The 22,251-nt window shown below is 34.6% G+C and overlaps 3 long non-coding RNA genes and 3 gene segments (V, D, J or C); all 6 read right to left on the minus strand.

Moving 5' to 3' along the window:
• Positions 1-1,329: 1,329 nt before the first annotated feature.
• LOC131530445 (uncharacterized) lies at positions 1,330-3,048 on the minus strand. The gene is made up of 3 exons (XR_009268390.1): positions 2,924-3,048; positions 1,600-1,808; positions 1,330-1,504 (listed from the first exon to the last, which is right to left on the minus strand). It is a non-coding gene; the product is annotated as an uncharacterized LOC131530445 (long non-coding RNA).
• Positions 3,049-3,788: 740 nt separating this feature from the next.
• Positions 3,789-6,491, minus strand: LOC131530428 (uncharacterized). Of its 3 annotated transcripts, XR_009268376.1 has the most exons (5): positions 5,675-6,491; positions 5,195-5,234; positions 5,038-5,103; positions 4,632-4,734; positions 4,373-4,509 (listed from the first exon to the last, which is right to left on the minus strand). It is a non-coding gene; the product is annotated as an uncharacterized LOC131530428 (long non-coding RNA). The 3 variants fall into 3 exon arrangements; XR_009268375.1 differs by lacking the exon at positions 5,195-5,234 and having other exon boundaries at positions 3,789-4,509; XR_009268377.1 differs by lacking the exon at positions 5,675-6,491 and having other exon boundaries at positions 3,789-4,509; positions 5,038-5,654.
• Positions 6,492-11,369: 4,878 nt separating this feature from the next.
• LOC131528429 (T-cell receptor alpha chain V region RL-5-like) lies at positions 11,370-11,866 on the minus strand. The segment is given in 2 exon segments: positions 11,370-11,692; positions 11,812-11,866. Coding segments are annotated over 2 exon segments (363 nt in total).
• Positions 11,867-15,850: 3,984 nt separating this feature from the next.
• LOC131528436 (T cell receptor alpha variable 18-like) lies at positions 15,851-16,399 on the minus strand. The segment is given in 2 exon segments: positions 15,851-16,167; positions 16,283-16,399. Coding segments are annotated over 2 exon segments (357 nt in total).
• A 429-nt stretch (positions 16,400-16,828) lies between these two features.
• Positions 16,829-17,828, minus strand: LOC131530452 (uncharacterized). The gene is made up of 3 exons (XR_009268393.1): positions 17,718-17,828; positions 17,514-17,591; positions 16,829-16,997 (listed from the first exon to the last, which is right to left on the minus strand). It is a non-coding gene; the product is annotated as an uncharacterized LOC131530452 (long non-coding RNA).
• Positions 17,829-20,954: 3,126 nt separating this feature from the next.
• On the minus strand, positions 20,955-21,917 carry LOC131530133 (Ig kappa chain V region K16-167-like). The segment is given in 2 exon segments: positions 20,955-21,535; positions 21,851-21,917. Coding segments are annotated over 2 exon segments (432 nt in total).
• Between the last annotated feature and the right edge of the window lie 334 nt (positions 21,918-22,251).

A 22,251-nucleotide genomic window follows, 5' to 3' on the forward strand; every position in this document is an offset into this window, starting at 1 on the left:
TAATTTTGTGTGAACCGTACCTTCAAGATCCTGTTACGAAATTCATGGTTATGAAACTCTGTTCACTCTGTAATTTTTTTCTTTCTTTTTGTGATTTTATTTGGTATTTTGTGAGTGTATTATGATGACAGGAGCTGTTTTGTGGTAGATCTCAATGTTTTTGTATGAGTGTTGAGTGTGTTTCAGTCACTGTGGGCTGCAGAGCACAGTAGTACACAGCAGAGTCAGACACACACACATCCTTAATCATCAGTGGAACTGTTCTTGATGTGGAGTTTAGTCTTGCAGAAAATCTCTCTTTGAATTCATCCTCAGTATTTCCTTTACCAAATGTAAATTCACTCAGAATGAATGTTGGTGATCTGTTTGGTAGCTGTTTGTACCAGAAGAGATAAGCATTAGGATAACTGGTAGAGTAATTGCACTGTAGAGTAACTTGAACTGCTTCATTTGCAGTCATTTGTCTTGAAGGTTGTTCAACTTTGTCTTGTCCCCAGCACACTGGAAAATAGATTTAGTGATTATTCATATGCTTACACTGAGTATCTCACACAGATAGTGAAGTGCAAATAATAAATAATGTTCTTACCAAACTCAAGTGCTGTTAAGAAAAGAGTAGTAATCAACCATTTTGCCATTGTTGCTTAAACGTGAAAAGGAAGAATATTTTAACAGAACCTTCCAGAACAGTTTTCTTCTTACTGTATACAGTTGTCTCTGTTTCTCTTTGTAGTTTGAAATTCTTCAAGAGGTTCAGCTTTATATAAGAATTTGAGGAACGGTGCCTCCTTGTGGCGTGTTTGTTTGTGGTGATTTTACTGATCTGAACTATTTAAATTAAATTCAGTCACATTCAGACATAATTCACAAACAGTGCAACTAATGTCAGAATCAACTAATTGTAATAAATAAGAAGTAAAATGACATTTATTGGACATTTTAGTTTGCACTATATGAAGAGTTTGACTTTGAGAGGAACTTTCTTTAAGATTTAGATCTTTCAAAATGGTTGTGATGCATTATAATTCAAGAAATGTTCTACTATATGTTTCCTGTTCTTTACCCTTTCAGTAACCTCACACAGGTGTTCCCATAAGTTTAATTATATTGTGTGAATATTAGATTGTGGTTTTGATATGGCTTGACATCAAAGGGAAAAATGAGTTTGAGTTTTTGTACGGCTTCACATAGACTTTGTATCACTGGGCTCCATAGAGCACAATAATAGAGAGCTGAATCTGACAGAGTTACACCAGTAATAGTGAGTTCAGTGGATGATTGTGGTGTAGTCGACTGAAAGCGAGGATCAGCTGGGCTGCCACCTCCACCACCTGAATTCTTATATATTAAATAGTGAAGCTCTCCATTAAGATACTGTCTGTACCAGTAAAGTCTAACATAACTGCTGCTTGCTTCATATGAGCAGCTGAGGGTCACAGTCTCGTCTTCCTTTTTATGACACTAGTTTCTTGATTTGGTCCAATCTGGTCTGCACTCATCACACCTAAAACAAGCAAAAAATGAGAGTCAGGTATCATAAAACTATCCCACTGGATGTGCCTGGATACACCTGCAATTATTAAAAGAGTCATATTGTACCTGAAGTCAGAATTAAAAGCAGAAGCAGGTGTTTTTCCATGTTGACTGTCAGATCAGGTGTGTGTTAATGTTGTCTGTGCTCTGAGCTGTAGATCTGTGTTACTGTGAGTCTCTGCAGATTCACTCAAACACACTGGAACTTCCTGACTTCTGTGTGATGATACCGTCTGCCACTTCTCATGTTTTTGCTTAGAGGAAGGCTTTCGCAACTGCAAAAAAAAATTATACATATATTTATTTATCTAGCAGATGATTTTGAAGAAAAATACGGTAACGCTTTAGATTACAACCCGCAACGTACTGCGTAAGTAAACAGAATGTACAGTGTAACTTTGTAATTATAGCAGTGGCATCGCTCGGCTAGGGGCATCACAATTCATGTAGGTTTTTATATTTTGCAAGCTGTTTGAGCAGTACAGCCAAACTAATTTCCCTATTATAAAGACAAAGCCTTTCAAGGTAACAAAATATAAAAAAGTATGGCAGATATTTAGGCCAAAGTGGGTGAAGATAAAAATCTTTGTCATTATTTTATCTTTGTTATTAAAAAATGAGAACAAAGATACACATTACAAATACACACAATATACAAATAAAATAAACAGTGTTTTATTTTCAGGTACAATAGGTGTATTTAGCAGGAGCATTCAAGAAACTGAATGAACAGATATAAAAATAAAACACTATATAGATTGATTCCTAAAGAGACTGTATTAAAGTTTTTCAGTCAAGATTAGTGAGTGATTTTTCTCTTTGTGTTTGGTGTTTTATTAACATTAAAGGAATAATGTTCGCGTGAATCATATGTGAAGTTTGGGGAATAATGGGGAAACCTGTAAAATTATTTATTATTTTTTTCTACTGTAAGTATTTTGAAACTAAGGGGTACCTATTCTAATATTATGTGGTATGTAGGCTATACTGCAATCTTATATTTGCAAGTGATTTAGCAAAAACATAAGGTTAGCCCTAGTTTAAACACGTTGGGTTATTGTTTCAATCCGATCGGTTCAGACTGTTGGGTTAGGAAGCTGACTTGATTTGACCCAATTAGGGTTGATATCACTATCAGTAGCCTAATAAGTAACCCAACCGTCCTATAGTTTTGCCAAGTCCGCGGTTTTCCCGGAGAACCCCCCTCAAAACGTGATTGTGCTAGATTTGAGTAGCATTTGGGCGGGTTTTGTTGTGAAAACCTGGCAACCCTGGTTAGGAATGTGGAGGTTCAAACGCGAACGGTTCTGTGTGCGATGAAATGAAATCCGTGGCTGCATCCGAAACCGCCTACTCAATGAGTAGGTACTTAATTTCAAGAAGTACTTACTTAACGAGCGCTAAAAGAGTACGTACTCTACAGCCAAATCTCGTTGAGTATGAATGCGGTCCGCCATGTTTACGTTATCATGTGATTTATGACGTTATAACAAACGCAAACACAAACTTAAAAGATATGAGCGACAGGTTTAATTCATTTATCTGTAAATTTTGATGTTGATGAAATTTGCTCATTTTTGGTCTTGTTGAAGAAACAGCTGCCCTTATGATTGTAGTAGGCTATAACCAATACATTTGGGATTGATTTAAGTTTTTATATTTTTAACTACTAATATAGACTAACCCACAGTTTAATCCTTACAGATATTTTTATTAAAAATAAATTATAAATCGTTATCTCTTGAATATGTTATTAATTTCTTAATTTCATGTGCAAAATTGTTCACCCACACGTAAAACTGGCTTAAATCTCCTTGTTGTCCTTTTTTTTTGATTGAATATCGCTCGTTTCATCCCTGAGGCTTATAAATAACAAAAACAAATGCAATTTTAATGCATTATATGATTTTTATGATTATTCAAAGATATTCAATCTTTTTTTTCCCTGTGTATAATATTATACTACGATGTACGCAAACCCATTATAGTTATGTTTTCTTTTCTTTTTTTTGGTCATTATGATTGTTCATTGTTAAAGATACTACCATATTTCCCTGAGCTTGTATGTTCTTCAGTAATAATAATAAAAGGAAAATAAGAGCAACAGGCGCACAAACACCTCATAGCATCTATAAATCCACAACCCTACCTAGTACGTTTTCCTCCATGTTTGCAATGTTTGTAATATCTGCACAAACGAGACGTCGATCAGCTCAGAAGATCTCATCTCTGGAGAAGACTGTTGATTTTACAATCGAAAAATGTGAGTATTACTACTTAGAAATTAAGATTACCTCAGAAAGCAGTGGTAGCCCAACACTTATGAACAATAATAATGATAAATGCTGACCAATAATTTTTTTTTTTTAGTAAAACAAGCAAAATGTAATTTGCTTTTTCATATGCCATAGCTATGCATGACTACACACACTAGACAAATGCAGCCAAAGTGAATACATCTCAATTTTCAGACAAGTAATGAATTAATGCATGTGTTAATGAAACAATTATATTTTATTTACTGACAACAACAGGAAACATGAATAAATTAGTAAAATGTAAATAAAAGTAACCATGACAATAAATAAATACAAGTCAACAACACATGAAACAAAGCTTTATACAAACATATTGTTTTAACAATCATGTATTTACAGACGGTGAGCCCACATCCTACTGCCATCTCAACACAGCTGGTCCAGTTCTGCAGCTTTATTCTGATGAAGCAGTTGACCACCGCGTCCACCTTCACCTGTCTCTGCCGTCCATCACGTCCCTCACTGCTGCAGTCACACTGAATCTGATCATGGATGAGAAAGGGACATCGAGGCTATCATTGTCTGAGAGTACAGAGAGGATGAGGCTCCCTGAACCACACAATCTTGAACAAGAGCAGAAGAACGCGTGCGGGACAATCTGGCTGCTGCTGTGTGTGCTCCAAACATCTGTGTGCCTGCTCTCTATGAGAACAACTACCTGTAACACATTTACACATAGAAAAACATTTTACATATCATGTTGTCAGCATTCCATTTCTTGACAAATTTAAATTTCATGTGTTTACAATTACATGCTAATTTTTGATATAGCTTCATTACTTTTGTGGTGTAATGAACTGGTCAGCAGAAGGTTGCTGGTTTGATCTCCGCAGTCGTCACCACGGTGTCTTTACTCCGAGCTGCTGCGGGGGGATTGGTGTCCCTGTAATAAGAGCACTGTAAGTCACTTCAGATAAAAGTGTCTGCCAAATGCATAATTGTAAATGTAAAAAAAATGAATAAATTAAAATGTAAAAATTTAAATGTAAATGCTTTTTTGTGCCTTGGCACAAACGCTCAATAAAGCTGCTAGTTTATTTCTTCAAACATATATATATTCAGTCATTATTTACTTGCCTCAATGCTGTTCAATCCTTGTGTGTGTGTGTGCGCGTTCCCCCCAACCCAAAATAAACTACACCTTAAGATTTAAGAGATGTTTTATTCATTTCTATAGTGTACTCACTCAAAGCCTTTGATGGCAGCATTCCTCCATCAGTCACTCTTCACCGGATAAACACACGTGTCTCATCTGTAACATCCAGACAAGAGTCAGTCAGCTGTGATTTATCTGCTCAATACTGCATTTACATGTTGAGGTGGTTGCTGATGCGTTAACTCACTTTTTATTCAACACAAATGTTCCTCAGTTTATCTACAATACTAATGGACAAATAAAACAGATAAGTTATGTTTAGTTACTCCACATAGATTTGTATATTTACATTACATTCATGTAAAGCAGTGTTGACAGTGAATTCTACATAATAACACATACATCACTCACTCAGATGTGTGTTCATGTTGTGATGTGCTCATCTGTAATTCTTTTAGTACATTTTCCTGTCTCATATTAAATAGACATTTAGTAATCGTCTTTAAGATGTATATGGTTTATGTAAATACACTTTGGAGACGTGCGTGTGTTTACTGGAGCTCCCCTGTTCGCTATACATAATGAGACATGTTTTACAGCAAAATCACAAATATACTGTAACATTACTGTCTAGCGTCTTTACACCTTCAGCAACAGTTTACTCTACAGTAGCTCAACAAATGTGATTTTAACACAGGAAACCGTGTTTTTGGTTTGTAATACTCACATTTGTAAACACCCGCGTCGCTGTTCTCCATCACGTTCGATGATGACGTATTGATCTCCCGTGGGCTTCTGGGATTGAAAAGTATCCATCGATGAGCACTCAAGAATCTGGGCTGAAGCAGTAGGACATCCGGGAACTTCTCGACTACTCTTTTATGAATACTGAGGTTTCGGACATACTTCTTCGCTCGCCTACTGCTTTTCGCCTAATATATAGTAGAGAAGTAGGCGGTTTCGGATGCAGCCCGTGTCTGCTGCGGTGCGATGGAAACGTGTGGAAAATAGGAAAAAATATTCGAAGCGCAGACGAGGGACAACTCTGAAACTGTCTGGAGTGTGTTCGTTTAAAACTGCACCAGTGACTGTGATCGGGAACTGGAAACAGCTGGAATGGCGCTTGAGACGAGTCCGTGTTTGCGGCGCTCATGAAAGGATATGTGTCGAAAATACAACAAAACCGAAGCGAAGAGGAGAGAGATTTTTGAAAACGACTAGAATGGGTTTTGTCAGAGTATGTTCTCACAACATTGAGCGGCCATTGAAACCGGGAACTGTGAACTAGTCAAAATGGTGCGTCGACGTTGATCAAAACGGTAAAATCCTGTCAGTTCGCTATAATACATAATGTAATCTTGACTTTCAGTGTATATTACTGTGTGTTTATTGACGTGATGGTTTGGCCATAGTAGTTTAACTTTGTCAATGGGTGAAAAACATGAACAAATTGAACAAAATCTTAAATTTGTTCTTAAACAAGCTTTTCAAAAGAATTTGGTTTAACTGTATAAGTTGTAGGCTATAAGTGGAGTTGCTTTGCTTTTTTTCTTAACTGGTGTAATAAATTTGTATCTTTAATTAGCCTGTCTGTTGCCTGTGCTGTTACTGTTGTCATATTGTGTGTGATTTTAATTTAAAACCCAAATTTCAAATAAAATTTTAATTAAATATAACAGTCACCATGTTTATTGATATAGGCTATTACCTGATAAATTATGTATGTATGTATGTGACCTACTGTATAAACAATCGTTTCAGAGCAATTTGTTGTAGCCACTTACCCTGTAACTACATGGAAGAAGGGGAGAACAAGCGCCACTTTAATTTACAGCCCGCAAATGTTGTATTTACACTGTAACTACATGGAATAAGGGAGGAACAAGTTGGGCTTAAACACAGAACAAGTGTATATTTGCACAGTAATTACAGAGAAAAATATTGCACTAGTTTTAATTTAATTGTTTGATGGCCAAATTAATCCCTTTTTTTTTTTTTTTTTTTTTTTTGCTATTAAAACCTCACAGTATACATCCACTGAAATACAAATGCTGTATCATGCATTTTTTCTTTCTTTCTGCGAACAGCTGGAAAGAGGTAAGCTTGTTTTAAGCTGCATTGAATCATGCAAAGTTATTTGGTGATAGTGGTGTTGGGAAGTTGCTGTGATTGACAAATAAGCTTTCATACGGTCAGCTTTCTTGTGAGTTATAAATCGTAGCTGAAACTCATTAACTCATTTCACTAGATGTCCAGATTTGTTGTTCAGTAATCTCCATCATGTTTCCTTTAATAATAGAATGGTTAAAAATACCTAGGCCTATAATAAAATACCAGTATAAAATTATACAAATAATATGGTCTTTCTAAATCACTAACGTAACACATTGTTCCCTTATACCTACACATACGTTCTTTATAGGTACACTATAATTACAATAATTGTGGAAACACCTGTGTGTGGTTACTGAAAAGGTAATAAAAATGAAATACATATTATCTGAAATTACCTAAATTTATTATGTTAATAATAATGTAGAAAATACTTACAAATGTGTGTCTTCTTTTGTGCATTGTTTCACGTCTACCTCTTTTTTTTTACATTACAAAAAAAAAAAAAACCAATTTCTCACAGGTGTTTCCACAAGTGTAATTAAATTGTGTGAATTATAGATTGTGGTTTTGATATGGCTTGACATCAAAGGGAAAAATTAATTTGAGTTTTTGTACAGCTTCACATAGACTTTGTATCACTGGGCTCCAACTCTTAGAGCACAATAATAGAGAGCTGAATCTGACAGAGTTACACCAGTAATAGTGAGTTCAGTGGATGTTTCTGAAGTAGTCGCCTGAAAGCGAGGTTCAGCTGGAGTCCCAGTGCTACTCCCTCCCCGACCAACTTTCCACATTAAATACTGAGGTTCTCCATTAAGATACTGTCTGTACCAGTAAAGTCTAACATTTCTGCTGCTTGTATCATATGAGCAACTCAATCTCACAGACTCTCTTTCTGTACTGATGACATTTGCATCCTTATTTGGCCAAATCTGGTCTGCAGCCATCACACCTGCAAACATGAAAATAAATATTTGCTTACATTTTAAAAAAGTTAATTTCAGTCACATTACACTTAATTATTTATTTTCCTTTGCGTTGGCATCAAAGGGTATTTTACCTGAAATAATGTTTAATATCAGAACCAAGTGTCTGTCCATGTTTACTAAGTCAGATCAGTTCTGTTGATGCTCTTCTGTTCTCTGAGTTTCTGCAGGAACTGAGTCAATCAATCAGGAACTTCCTGCTCTCTGTTGAGATGATGCTCATTTTGGTAAATGAATGAAAGAGGTAGAGAAGCAGATCTGTAAATGACATGTTATTTATTAAATAAAAAGGAGGAGCTAATGATCCTGTAATGAGGCTTGATAATATGAATATGTGGTGTATATCGCCATTTTATGGTAAAAGAATTACAACATGAAAATGAAGTTTAATTTCTTACCCCCGGTTTCACAGACAAGGTTTAGGGCTAGTCCTAGACTAAAATGCATGTTTGAGCTGTCTCAACTAAAAATATTTTGCTCTGACATATCTTAAAACATCTCAGTCACATTGTTCTGTCTCAAGATGCACACCTGTAACGTTTTCTTCTAAGGCATTTAGATAAAAGCTGATTAAATTTCTTAATTTTACTAAGGCTTAGTCCTGGCTTAAGCTAAGCCCCGTCTGGGAAACCGAGCCAATAGTTTCCTAATTAATTGATTAATTAGTAAGTTTTTTGTTTATTTTAATAAAATTATGAAAATTAAGTCTGATTGAATATATTCACTGTGTGAGTTAGCAGTTGGGAATCTTATTCTCTTTATTATCCTCTTATCCTCTTCCTTTTTTTTTTTTTTTAAGTATGTAATTTATTAATAATATCCACATAAGAATGTATTAAGTGCATGTGGTTTTGCATTTGCTGAGGTTCATGAGCTGCTGAGGCTAATGGTCAAGAAGAGCCAAGAATTGTGGAATTATGAAACTAAGGTAAAACTTTAACTTTAAACTCTAATAATTTGTCATATTAGTAATATTTAATTTAAAAAATGTAATTATGTCTTATCTTTTGAGCCAGTTTTGGTTTGGTTGTAATCTTGTTTTTCAAATGATATCGTTTCACTAAATTATTTTATACTAACCAATGCAGATTATTTTATAGATGAGTTTTACTACTGACCTACATATAATTGTCTTGAAAAAATTAAGGAAAAAAGATAATTATTAAATGTATTAATTAGAAGGTAGGAGAAGGTAGAAGTTGTGTGTTGCACTGAAGTAACAATAGGATGAGGTACCCTGTACATAGTTACTTTTTTTTTTTTCTGAAGTTTTATAACAGGCCTAATTCAGACGCACACAGGTGTGACCACATATTTTATTACATTCAGAGATTAATAGATTGTGGTTTTGATTGTGGTTTTCACTAGATATTTTCAAAGTGAAAAGAGCTTCAGGATTTTGTACGATATGTCTCATGTTTTGTATCACTGGGCTCCAACTCTTAGAGCACAATAATAGAGAGCTGAATCTGACAGACGTACATCAGTAATAGTGAGTTCAGTGGATGTGCGTGATGCAGTCGACTGAAACCGATCATCTGAGGTGTGTCCAGAACTACCCCATGACCGTGCATATTTGTATAATAAGAATTGTGGTTCTCTGTTGGGATACTGTCTGTACCAGTAAAGACAAACATATTCACTACTTGTACTATATGAGCAGCTCAGCTTGACAGTTTCTCCTTCTTTAGAGGTTTTTTCTGTCCCTTTATCTGGATTAACATTGTCTCCATTCACCAAACCTGTCAACAAAAAGAACAAATGACTGGTTTTTGATTTTTGAAAGTAATGTTAATAAAATTATATGGCAAGCATATTTCACAGCACTTATTAAAAAAGTAAAAAAATAAATAAAAATGAATAAAGACATAAATAATACTGTGCTCATGTAAATACACATTCATTTGTACCTGTTCCCACAATGAGAATCAGTATGAAGCATCTGTCCATGTTCAGTCAGATCAGTTCAGTTCTCTGTTGAGTCTCTCAGTGCTCTGAGCTGTAAGTCACTGCAGATCAGTCAGAAACACACACAGGAACTTCCTGCTTTATAAAGGCATGGCTGGACGTCTTTGCATTTTTCACTGTCTAATTTCCTGCCATTCCTCATAAGCATATAAATATTAACTAATGAAAATATAAAGAATATTTATTTGGTAATAGTCTAGCTATTTTTATAAATTATATCATAAAAAATATCACTATTTCCATGCAAACACTGCCATCCTGCGGCATAAATGATCCTGCCCCATTTGTCATATTTGACAGTTTCCTGAATTACAGGATATTTGTCTACTAAAGCACAGTATTATAGGGATTTAAGCTTCTTCATCTTTATTTTGCCAAAGATTCAATACTTTAGAATGTTCCTTTGATTTTGATCATTTTACCAATAGACAAATGAGTTGTCTGATTTAAGTAACTGCCCTATTTGGATTTGTATCAGTGGTAATATATTTACACCATAAAATAACTTGAGCTCCTTCACTCGCAGTCATTTCTCCTGAAGACTGTTCAACCCTGTCCTGTCCCAAAGACACTGGGGAACAATAGACAGAAAAAAGTAAATCATTAATATGAATTATTAGGAAGGTAAATGTAAACACTTTGTAACCTAAATTTAAGTAAAACTTTTAGCTGTAAAAGTATGCAGAAAAAAAACATTTCCTTTCCATCATAATGTGCTGCGAAACACAGATAAATCAAAGCCCATCTAAACATAGTTGTTCTATGAGGTAAAAGAACAGAAAATTCACTCAACTCTGCTCTCTTTGTGGTCATCTCACAGAGCTCTTCTTTAAATGTTTGTATCATGTCACATGATATACTCATACATGGAGAGAGCAGTGCTTACCCCTTGTAGATGAAGTTTGAAATTGCTAAACATTATGTTATTTTGCAAACCCTGAACAATTCTTTATAAATGATTGGTATAGTGTTTTTGAACAAATGCTTGATCACCACTATATTCATTATACTTCTGTATGTTTTAAAGCTATTTACTCACTTATTTTAAGAATAACTGAATAAAGTAAGAATAAAGTTACTGAATAAATGCATCTAAAGTTGATTTTTTTTATTATGGTTTTATGAGTTAGATCTCTTTAAATATGGTTGTTTTATAAAATGTTATGAAGACATAGAGAAGCGTCTTTTAAGTGTGTCTCCTTTTCTGTTATTATAACTTTTTATGTTGTGAATGACAATCCATGTAATACTGCTTTTTGCTGATTAGAATAGTGTTCCCTTGTTTTAACTAGCAGATATGGGGGTTGGATATGTGTGATGTTCAGTGCTGTGTATCAGGTTTTTGTACAGTGTTCATGTGTTTCCTGTCACTGTGGGCTGCAGAGCGCAGTAGTACAGAGCAGAGTCTGATATAGATGCAGAGGAGATCTCCAGATCCACATGCTTTTCTTTGTCTTTGGTGACTTTGGCAGTGAATCTGGCATCTACATTAGATTCCTCAGCTTGTTTTGATCCATCTGTGATGAGCACAATGAACTGAGGAGCTGATCCGGGATACTGACGGTACCAGAAGAGAGTTAATGCAGATGAGTAACTGCAGGATAATTTAACACTTGAACCCTCGTCAGCAAACTCCTGTGTTGTGTTTGGTTTAATTTCATTTCCATATATTGTATCTGCAAAAGTAGATCAAATCTTTCATGTGTTTATATTGAAGCTCAGTTAATATTCAGCAGATATTAGCCATTCTGGCCACCCATAATATTTAGTTTCAAAACACAAAACATATACTTACATGCACATGCAGAAAGCAGAATGACAGAATGGAGAATCATTGTTTCTTTTGCTCTTTCTAACAGACTTGAAGTTTAAGAAGATCACATCAGATATCAGTGCTTTAAACCCCACCTCTTCCAGAGAGCTCTTTGAGAGAAGATCAGATCAGATCTGTTTCATACACCACTGTCATTTGATTACCATTAATAACCTGTTTTACCTTCTAGTGCATGATCACTCTGTCTAACTCTGTCATATAATATACATTCTCAGAATGCAACAAATTGAATATGATCTAGATTATTCCTCATACTTTGATTGTTATCATGTTGATGACATTTGCACAGCAGTATGTTTAATTTAAAATATTCTTATATTTATGTAAGTCAGACACACGCAGATTCTTGATTGTCAGTGGAACTGAATCTGAAGACACTTCAGAGTCAAATCTCTCACGGAACTGAGCGCCATTATCTTTTGCTCCAAATTTGTTTCTCCACAGAATGTATTTGGGAAAGTCATTTGCTCTCTGGATGTACCAGAAGAGTTCTGGTTGTGATGAAGTTGTTTCATATTTGCATTGCAACGTTACTGATCTTTCATCAAATTCAGTGATGTTTTTATCTGGCTGATCAACACGCTCTTCTCCACGACACTCTGTTAAAACACGAAAACGTTATAATAAAATTGTAAAACGTTTAACCTAAGGGTATACAACTCTTTGAAGTATTCCCCCACTTACCATGAAAAACTGATGCAAAAATGAATAATTTAAACAACCTATGAGTTACCATTTTGTATCATGTGTTGACTGTAACAGGAGAAAAAGATAAATCAGTGTCAGTAAGAAATTGGATGGTTAATAGCAGGGAAGGAGAGTTTAACCCTCTATGGGATATTGTCATTTATAAATGATGCTAAGAAAATTGCATTTAAAATACAATATTAATGTTCAACCAACATAATTTTATTTTAGTGATGTCAAATGACATCCCCTTCAACCAGTAAAATTAAAAAAATATTACTAGCCATGTGCTTCACATTTTTGGTAACTAAGTAGTAAAGGAGACATTAGCACATATTAGGTCACATGCTCTGAAGGCTCCATAGTGAGCTCATTTTAGAGACCAAATTCAGAGACCAACAAATCTAAGCGTCATGCATAACTGACAAAGTCATATTACGTGATGCATATTTTGTGTAGCTGGCACTATTGACCAGCATTGGCGGGCGGTATAATAGCCTTTATGCATGTGTTTTACGTTCATTTTTGGAAGATTTTTGGAAGATGGAGAGACAAATCTGTACTTATTTCAGAAAGTATTGATGATAGTGATATGAGTGCATCAGAAAATCAGGTTGTAGTAATAAAAGAAGTTGTTGAGGACCAAGGAGGATAGAAGCAATGAGAGTGAGGGCAGTGAAGAAGAATAGGTTGTTGTGGATTCGGAAGTCATGCATTTGGGTACATTATTGAATGCCAGTTTGAAAAATGTGATCCATACAACAACCAGAGGTCAAGAAAGATGCCAATGTCTATTGGCGTTACTATACTGACAGGCAGCAATGCTCCAATGATGACTGCACAAGTCAACATCTACTTATGTGTGGGGTACACTGAAAAAAAAAAGTCTTGTTGAGTTTCTCTTGTGCTACGATAATTGATTTGAAATGTAAAGATGAAACACAATGTAAAAGTTGTTTTAATGCTATTGAAACAATAAGACAGGAGCGAGTTCCAAATCAAATATTGCAGCACAAGAAAAAAAATTGAATTTTCATAAAGATTTTTAATGTTTTTTGAAACAGTAAGACCTTTTAACTTCTTTTCAGATAGTGAAAAAGCATTTGATTGTGTGTGAAGTTTCAGATAATTTGCCAAAAATAATTTACCCTAATGGGACAACGTCAGTTATAAATGACGGATCCCTAAAAAAAGGTCAAAGGTCAGATGAAGAAAACAAATTTTGGAAAATGATTTTACTCCTAAATATATGTAAAATATAAAGTCTATTATTTTTTAAGCTGTAAATTCGCAATTAGTCCTATACATAAAAAGGAAATAAAAATGTGATTTTATGTGGTGTGTGTATACTGCCCTCTTCAGGATATTATTGTAAAAAGATTTTATAGTCATTTTTCATTCATTAATCCTGTAGCATATGACAGAGCAAAGACTCACTGAAACATTTTACACTGTGTTTGCTTAATGTGATTGGTGTACATAGAAATAGTTTTAAGTGTGTTTAACTCACTTGCTTTCTCTGTAATATAATAACAGCTCTAATGATCAGACACCTTGAGGGGTCTGTGCTGTTGTTGCTTTAGTGACCTGAAGACTGCTCATATTTAATACATAAATGCTGATTTCCTATAGTGTTTTATTGATCAAGAGGTCTTTATTCAGTGTAAATGAGTTCCTTCATATTTACAGAAGAGATATGTTCTTTCCGTCAAATGCAGTTTTTGTTTTTCAGTGGTGTTATTGACTGTGCAAACGTGCCCCTTGCAAATGAACCGTAATAAAATACCATGAAACTACTTTAACATAAGTAAAAATAGCATTAATCATTATACAGAAATTTAAATTCAGTTACTGCACGAAATTATACATACAAATGTAGCAAAAATAAATTGTTTGCAACCACTTACCTTTAAAAATTTAGTATCATTTTTTGTCAGTGTATATTTATTTATTTAGCAGATGACTTTGAAGAAAAATACAAACATAAATGACTTTATTGTGATGGTTTTAGGTTCATGTGAATTGAGTTTGAAAGTTCCTGCCAAGTACATCGAGTGTGAATGTTGTTGTAAGATATTGTATCTTTCTGTGATTATGACTGCAGAGGATGGATGCTGATCCAGGGGCAGTATTGAACAGTTATGATCTATTTCATGTTTTTGTATGAGTGTGTTTTAGTCACAGTGTTTTAGAGCACAGTACACAACAAATTCAGACATACACACATTCTGGATTGTCAGTGGAACTGTTCTTCATGAGATCAAATAATCTCTTAAAATCAGACTCAGTAGATCCTTCACAAAAAGTAAATACTGTACACTCATAAATGTTGGTGCTCTACTTGGTAGTTGTTTGTATCAGAAGAGATACAAATCTTCATTTGCAGTTGTGGTAAAATAATTGCACAGTAGATTAACTAGATCTCCTTTATTTGCAGTCTTTTCTCCAGAAGGCTGTTCTTCTTGCTCCCAGCACACTGAGATTGTCTGCTTTTCAGTCTTTAGCACTAAACATCTTCCTGCTCTTTATGAAATGCTGCCGTGGATTTGAGTCTTTACACCTTAATGATTTGCTTCATCAGATTTCTGCAGCCCCCCAAAAAGATATCAATGTTTTTTAAAAACAAGACCCTTTCAATCCTAGAATTGAACAAAAATGGACAATTCTACCATTATTTATTCATTTGTTTATTTTAGAAATATACTATCATTAGGCTATTACTTCGATCATATTCTCTAAAATCATTATGATTGTGTCCACCTAAAAATGACAATTTTGTCATTGTCAATAATTTTTTGTTCAGGTTTTACAAAATATTTACTGTATGTTAATTAGAATTAAAAATCAATGAGCCAAAATAAAATGGACTGAACTGAGTTAATGAATAAACACTGTAAAATTAGAGCACATCCACAGGATTTTGGGTAAAAAGACATCTATCATGCTGCTTGTGATAAAAGCTTAAATAGATAATGGCAAATAAATAGTTGTAACACAATAAAAAAAGCAATAATAAATACATAGTAATCTTAAAAATATAATACAATGATGATACTATTATCTGAAATTGCCTACATTTATTATGTTGTCTGTAAGTATGAAAATGCTTACAAATTTGTGTCTTCTTTTGTGCAATGTTTCACCTCTTTTTTTAACATTACATATTCTAAAAAAAAAAATATCCAACTTCTCACACAGGTGTTTCCACAAGTGTAATTAAATTGTGTGAATTATAGATTGTGGTTTTGATATGGCTTGAGATCAAAGTGAAAAATGAATTTGAGTTTTTGTACGGCTTCACATAGACTTTGTATCACTGGGCTCCAACTCTTAGAGCACAATAATAGAGAGCTGAATCTGACAGAGTTACACCAGTAATAGTGAGTTCAGTGGATGTTTCTGATGTAGCCGCCTGAAAGCGAGGATCAGCTGGAGTCCCAGTATCACTATATTCCCGAGCCTCTTTCCACATTAAATACTGAGGTTCTCCATTAAGATACTGTCTGTACCAGTAAAGTGTAACATATCTGCTGCTTGTATCATATGAGCAACTCAGTCTCACAGACTCTCCTTCTGTACTGATGACATTTGCATCCTTATTTGGCCAAATCTGGTCTGCAGCCATCACACCTGCAAACATGAAAATAAATATTTGCTTACATTTTAAGAATCACGTGAGTTAATTTCAGTCACATTACACTTAATTATCTATTTTCCTTAGCATTGGCATCAACGGGTATTTTACCTGAAATAATGTTTAATATCAGAACCAAGTGTCTGTCCATGTTTACTAAGTCAGATCAGTTCTGTTGATGCTCTTCTGTTCTCTGAGTTATGATGATTGTGATGCTCTGAGTTTCTGCAGGAACTGAGTCAGTCAATCAGGAACTTCCTGCTCTCTGTTGAGATGATGCTCATTTTGGTGAATGAATGAAAGAAGTAAAGCAACAGATCTGTAAATGGCATATGTTATTTATTAAATAAAAAGGAGGAGCTAATGATCCTGTAAGAGGATTGATAATATGAATGTGGTGTATATCGCCATCTTATGGTAAAAGAATTACAACATGAAAATGAAGTTTAATTTCTTAGTTTCCTAATTAATTAATTAGTGTTACGACCCGGCTCAAAGTCACAACATAAAGAGGACACTTCACAGAATTAGTTTCAACAAAAAGAATATAAGTTTATTTAAATTTAACAAATGATGTCTAGGGTCAAGATATAAAGAATAATCTAAAAAGAACAACAAATCAAATAACTGTTGGAAATGGGGTTTGTGGAGCTTGTGGAAAAAATGGGAACACACAATCTCAAGAACCCACTCCTCAAACAAGAACACCAAATAAAAATGAGAGAGAGAAAGAGAGCCAGAATCCATGAGCTTCTTAAATATTGTGTCACAGGTGTGGCCCATGATCAGCACTAGAGTCCCGCCCATCAGGGAGGAGCCTCTGTTCCTGCAAGCACACAACAAAAGACAAATGAAAAAAAGGGCAGGGCTGTAACAATTAGTTAGTAAGTTTTTTTGTTTGTTTTAATAAATGTATTAATAAAATTAATGAAAACTAAAGTCTGATTGAATACATTTAGTGTCTGAGTTAGCAGTTTGGGAATCGTATTCTCTTTATTGTTTTATGATTCAGTGTCACAAGATCATATGGAATGAATGTGCATCAGTATCATGTTAATTTGCATCTTGTCGTATAACTGAAGACTTCCTCTGTTTTTGTGTGAGTGTTGAGTGTGTTTCAGTCTCTGTGGGCCTCAGAGCACAGTAGTACACAGCAGAGTCAGACACGTGTAGGTTTTTGATCATCAGTGGAAATGTTCTTGATGTAGAGTTCAATGTCGCAGAAAATCTCTTCTTAAAATCAGGTTCAGTGGTATATTGGGTCACAAGAATGTTGGTGATCTGTTTGGTAGTTGTTTGTACTAGAAAATGTTTATGTTTGTACCAGTGGTAAAATAATTACACTTCACAATAGTTTGATGTCTTTCACTTGCAGTCATTTCTCCTGAAGACTGTTCAACCCTGTCCTGTCCCGAAGACACTGGAAAAATAGACAGAAAAAGTAAATAATTAACATTATTAGGAAACTAAGTGTAAATATTTAGTAACCTATATTTAAGTAAACTTTTTTCTGTTTAAGTATGCAGCAACAAAAAAACGTGCTTACCATCATAACGTGCCATGAAGCACAGAGACATCAAAGCCCATCTAAACATAGTTGTTCTATGAGGTGGTAAAAGAACAGAAAATTCACTCAACTCTGCTCTCAAAAACTCTGTGATTATCACACAATATTATCCGTCTGCAATACCGGAGGCCGCACTTTCAGGACCGCAGTTGTAGGACCGCACTTCTAGGACCCTAGTTTTTTGTGACAGCACCACCTACCGAGCCAGAGAACCGCAGTCCCAGGAATGCATTTCCAGGACCCTAGTTTTGGAGGACTAAAAAAAGTACCACTAAAGTAGTATTTCCACCCAGTTTTAACTACATTAGAATTTTAGAGTTTTTTAAAAGTTTTATTACACCCAAATACTACTTACTTTATTGCAATTAAACCTGGTTCCTAGGAATGTTGAGTAATCATTGGGTCTAAGTAGCATAATATAATAACTCAAAATAAACAAGGAATCATGGTATAGTCTTTTCAGTCACTAGATCAACCACATTTTCAAGTACAGAGGAAAGACACAAGGATGACTCTGGGGGTAGATTTAAGATTGTGTATATTTTATAAAATAATATATTACAACAGTTGAACTTGAACACACACAAAAAACAAATTTGTTCATGATGTGAACCACATAGAAAGAACTTCATGGACAACGTCTTCACTGAATCCTAAGAGAGAGAAAGAGAGAGAAGTGAATGAAATAAGGAACATTTAGTTGAACATGTACTACTCTCTAATTTTAAATTTCATATTTAAAAGATCTTAGTTACCACAGAGCGCACACACATATACGATCCAAAAATAATTATATCAATCTTCATACTAATTAATGTTCATAATACTATTATTGCATAGCTACTGTTCAAAGATTTGGAAAATATTTATTTTGATGTTGTGGGAACAAAGGTTCTTGAAACATTCATGTCAATAAAGCCCATTTGAACTGAGAAAAAAATAATAATAGAGAGAGATGCAAGAAATCTGAATAGAAATAACATTATTGACATGACTTTAAATATTTAAAGCACACGCTGTGATGTATGCAGCAGCACTACCGTCCACCTGGATGCTCTCCCTCTTTTCTCAGTTGTTTCTCTATCACCCTGTTCAATTCTTCCACTTCACTGAAATAGTAAATGGAGAACATAATCACTGCTAGGTTAACAGAAATACTGTTAACGCTTAAAAAAAGGATACATTGGACATTGTGTAGAAACAATTCCAATACTTGACCAATTTATTTATTTATCTTTTGTCATACTATTGCTTGCCCTGAGCTGTGTCCTTGAAAACACTTCATATAGAGTACAGTACACAGTAAATGACACAATCTAACACGTGGTATTTTAACAGTCAATTATTATGATGGCCTCTCTGTTATGTCTGACTATTAAAATGTCATATGTCTCAACCAACATTATAAAACCATGTCAAAATGAAGAGACGTACTCATAACATGTATTGTAACTTTAAACATGCTGAATGAGCACATGACAGTTAAAACATTAAGATTATTTTAACTTAATTAAAATGGAAAAACAATGAGTAATTAACAAGCTTTCACAACGAACGTGCTACAGTTTATTCAACACAGGCTTATCATGCTAACAATTCATTTTACAGCATTAGAGGCTAATATATGATGGCTATGCATTCAAGACTATTTAGCAAATCACGATCACTTCGGCTACATTAACTTTCCAATTAAATGCATCACAATTGTTTTTAATGTTAAACAAATAAAAATGTATTCACATTTGATACTCACACTCTGACTGTCATCCATCTTCGCTGGTCCTCTAATTCGGTAGGTGGCGCTGTCACTAAAAACCTAGGGTCCTAGAAATGCGGTCCTAGGACTGCGTTCCTGAAAATGCAGCCTCCGGTTTTGCAGGCAGATGCTACTCGATTATCACACAGATGTCTTCTTTAAAGGTTTGTATCGTCACATTTTACACATATAAATGAAGAGAGCAGTGCTCACCCCTTGTGGACGAAGTTGGAAATTGGTAAATATTGGCTGCATCCGAAATCGCATACTTCCCAACTTTATAGTAGACAAAAGACAGTATGTGACAAATGAACTATGTCAGAATTCACAGTACTGGTGTGATTCTGAAGTGTACATAAGATGGAGAATTTACTATCCCATGAAGCTGCGGGAGAGGATTTATGAATGGCAGTGACACAAACCAATTGATGCTGACAACATGGCAAATATAGTAAAGCATTTGTTTAAAAAACACATCCTATACCTTTATGAAGAATTGCTCAGGTTTTACAAAACATCATGGCTGCATCTGAAACTGCATACTCTCTTGAGTAGGTACTTTACTCAAGTAATTACTCTGCGGCTGCAGAAAAAGATTTTATCACCTTTTTCAACATGGTTGCTTTATAAAACATGAATATCTGGAGAAGCATCTTTTAACTAAATCTTTGTGTCACCATTTCTGTTAGATCTTTTTATGTTGTGAATGACAATCTATAATATTGATTTTGCTGAATAGAGGGATGTTCCTTTGTGTTAACTATAGCAGATATGAGGGGTATGTGTGAGATGCAATGATGTGTATCAGGTTTTTGTACAGTGTTCTTGTGTTTCCTGTCACTGTGGGCTCCAGAGCGCAGTAGTACAGAGCAGAGTCTGATATAGATGCAGAGGAGATCTCCAGATCCACATGGTTTTCTTTGTCTTTACTGACTTTGGCAGTGAATCTGGAATCCACATTAGACTCCTCAGCTTGTTTTGCACTCTCTAAGATGAACACAATGAATTCAGGAGCTGATCCGGGATACTGACGATACCAGTGAAGACGATATGCAGATGAATAACTGCAAGATAATTTAACACTTAAACCAACTTCAGCAAACTCCTCTGATTTGGTTGGTTTAATTTCATTTCCATACAGTTCATCTGCAAAGGTAGATCAATTTTTTTATTTTTTATTTAATGCAATATGCAACATTAAACAACAACAACATTAAACAACAACAACAACAAAAACACTTTATACACAATTTTGTGCAGAAATTAGCCATTCTGGCTGCTCAGAGTACTGGGATGCAAAACACAAAACACTTCAATACTTACATGCAAATGCAGAAAGCAGAATGACAGAATGAAGAATCATTGTGTGTGTTTCTTTTGCTCACTCTAGCAGACTTGAAGTTTAAGGTCACATCATATATCAGTGCTTTAAACCCCACCTCTTCCAGAGAGCTCTTTGAGAGAGAGAAGATCAAATCATATCTGTTTCATATACACCACTGTCATTTGATTACTATTCATATCCTATAGTGCATAGCACCCTCTTGTGGTTACTTAAACAAATAAGCATAATTTATCATACCACTTCTGCAACGATATGATTTACCCCATGTCATATTAATACAGTATAAATTTATAATTACCTATATTTATAGAAAAAAAAATTTTGTACACTTCATCTGTGTCACGTTTTTGTACAGTGCTGATGTGTTTCCTGTGACTGTGGGCCTCAGAGCACAGTAGTACAGAGCAGAGTCTGATACAGCAGCAGAGGAGATGATCAGATCCACATGTTTGATTTCTTTTGTAGCTTGTTTTTCTTTTTTGAGTTTAGTAGAGATCCTGGGATCTACAGCAGATGTCATAGTCTCTTTCACACTCTCTATTATAAGCACACGAAATTGAGGAGCTGATCCGGGATACTGACGGTACCACTGAAGTGTATTTGCAGAGGAATAACTGCAGGATAAAGTAACAGTTGAACCCACTGCAGCAGATTCCTCAGTGCTGTCTGCTGTGATTTCATCTCCAAAACTCACACCTGGAAAAGAGAGAGAGAGAAAAAATTTCAAATTTTCAAATAGTGATGAAATTGATTTATTACAGTGATTTGAAACTGTATACAGAATATACATACAATAAGCAATACTAGTTAATTATATTAAATATCAATGTTGCATTGTCATGTTGATGAGATTTTAAATTGTAGTAGCAGAAAAAAAAACATTATTTAAGGATGTTATAAGTTTATATTTTCAGTGAAAAAGTAAATTTTGCATGTAAAATGTGAAAATTATTTGACAAAATATCAAATTAGAAATGCAAATGCATGCAAAACATACACACATGCACTTACATGTCAAGGCAGAGAACAGAATGACTGAATAAATAATCATTGTTCTTGTGTGTGTGACTACAGCAGGACTGAGCTTTGTGACAGTCTGGCAAATGTAACAAGATCATGTCAGATATGTGTGCTAAACTCCTCCTCTTTCAGTCTGATGCCCCCCAAAAACACACTCATATCTACACATATTTTAAAACCAAACAGTACATTTAGAAAAAAAAGAAAAAGAAGTGAGTTCTTATGCAGGTTCACAGAAGATTATGAATAGCATTGTATTGCATTATATAAAATTTAAATTTATAGTGATGAGGACTAAATAATTTTAAATTCTTAAAAACATATACAAGTAGTTTAAAGCATTACTACAGTTCTTATTTGTGGAATTGTGAAATGGATTTAAATGGATTTGC

The sequence above is a fragment of the Onychostoma macrolepis genome, chromosome 02 (assembly GCF_012432095.1).
Source record: "Onychostoma macrolepis isolate SWU-2019 chromosome 02, ASM1243209v1, whole genome shotgun sequence".
Classification (NCBI taxonomy): Eukaryota; Metazoa; Chordata; class Actinopteri; order Cypriniformes; family Cyprinidae; genus Onychostoma; species Onychostoma macrolepis.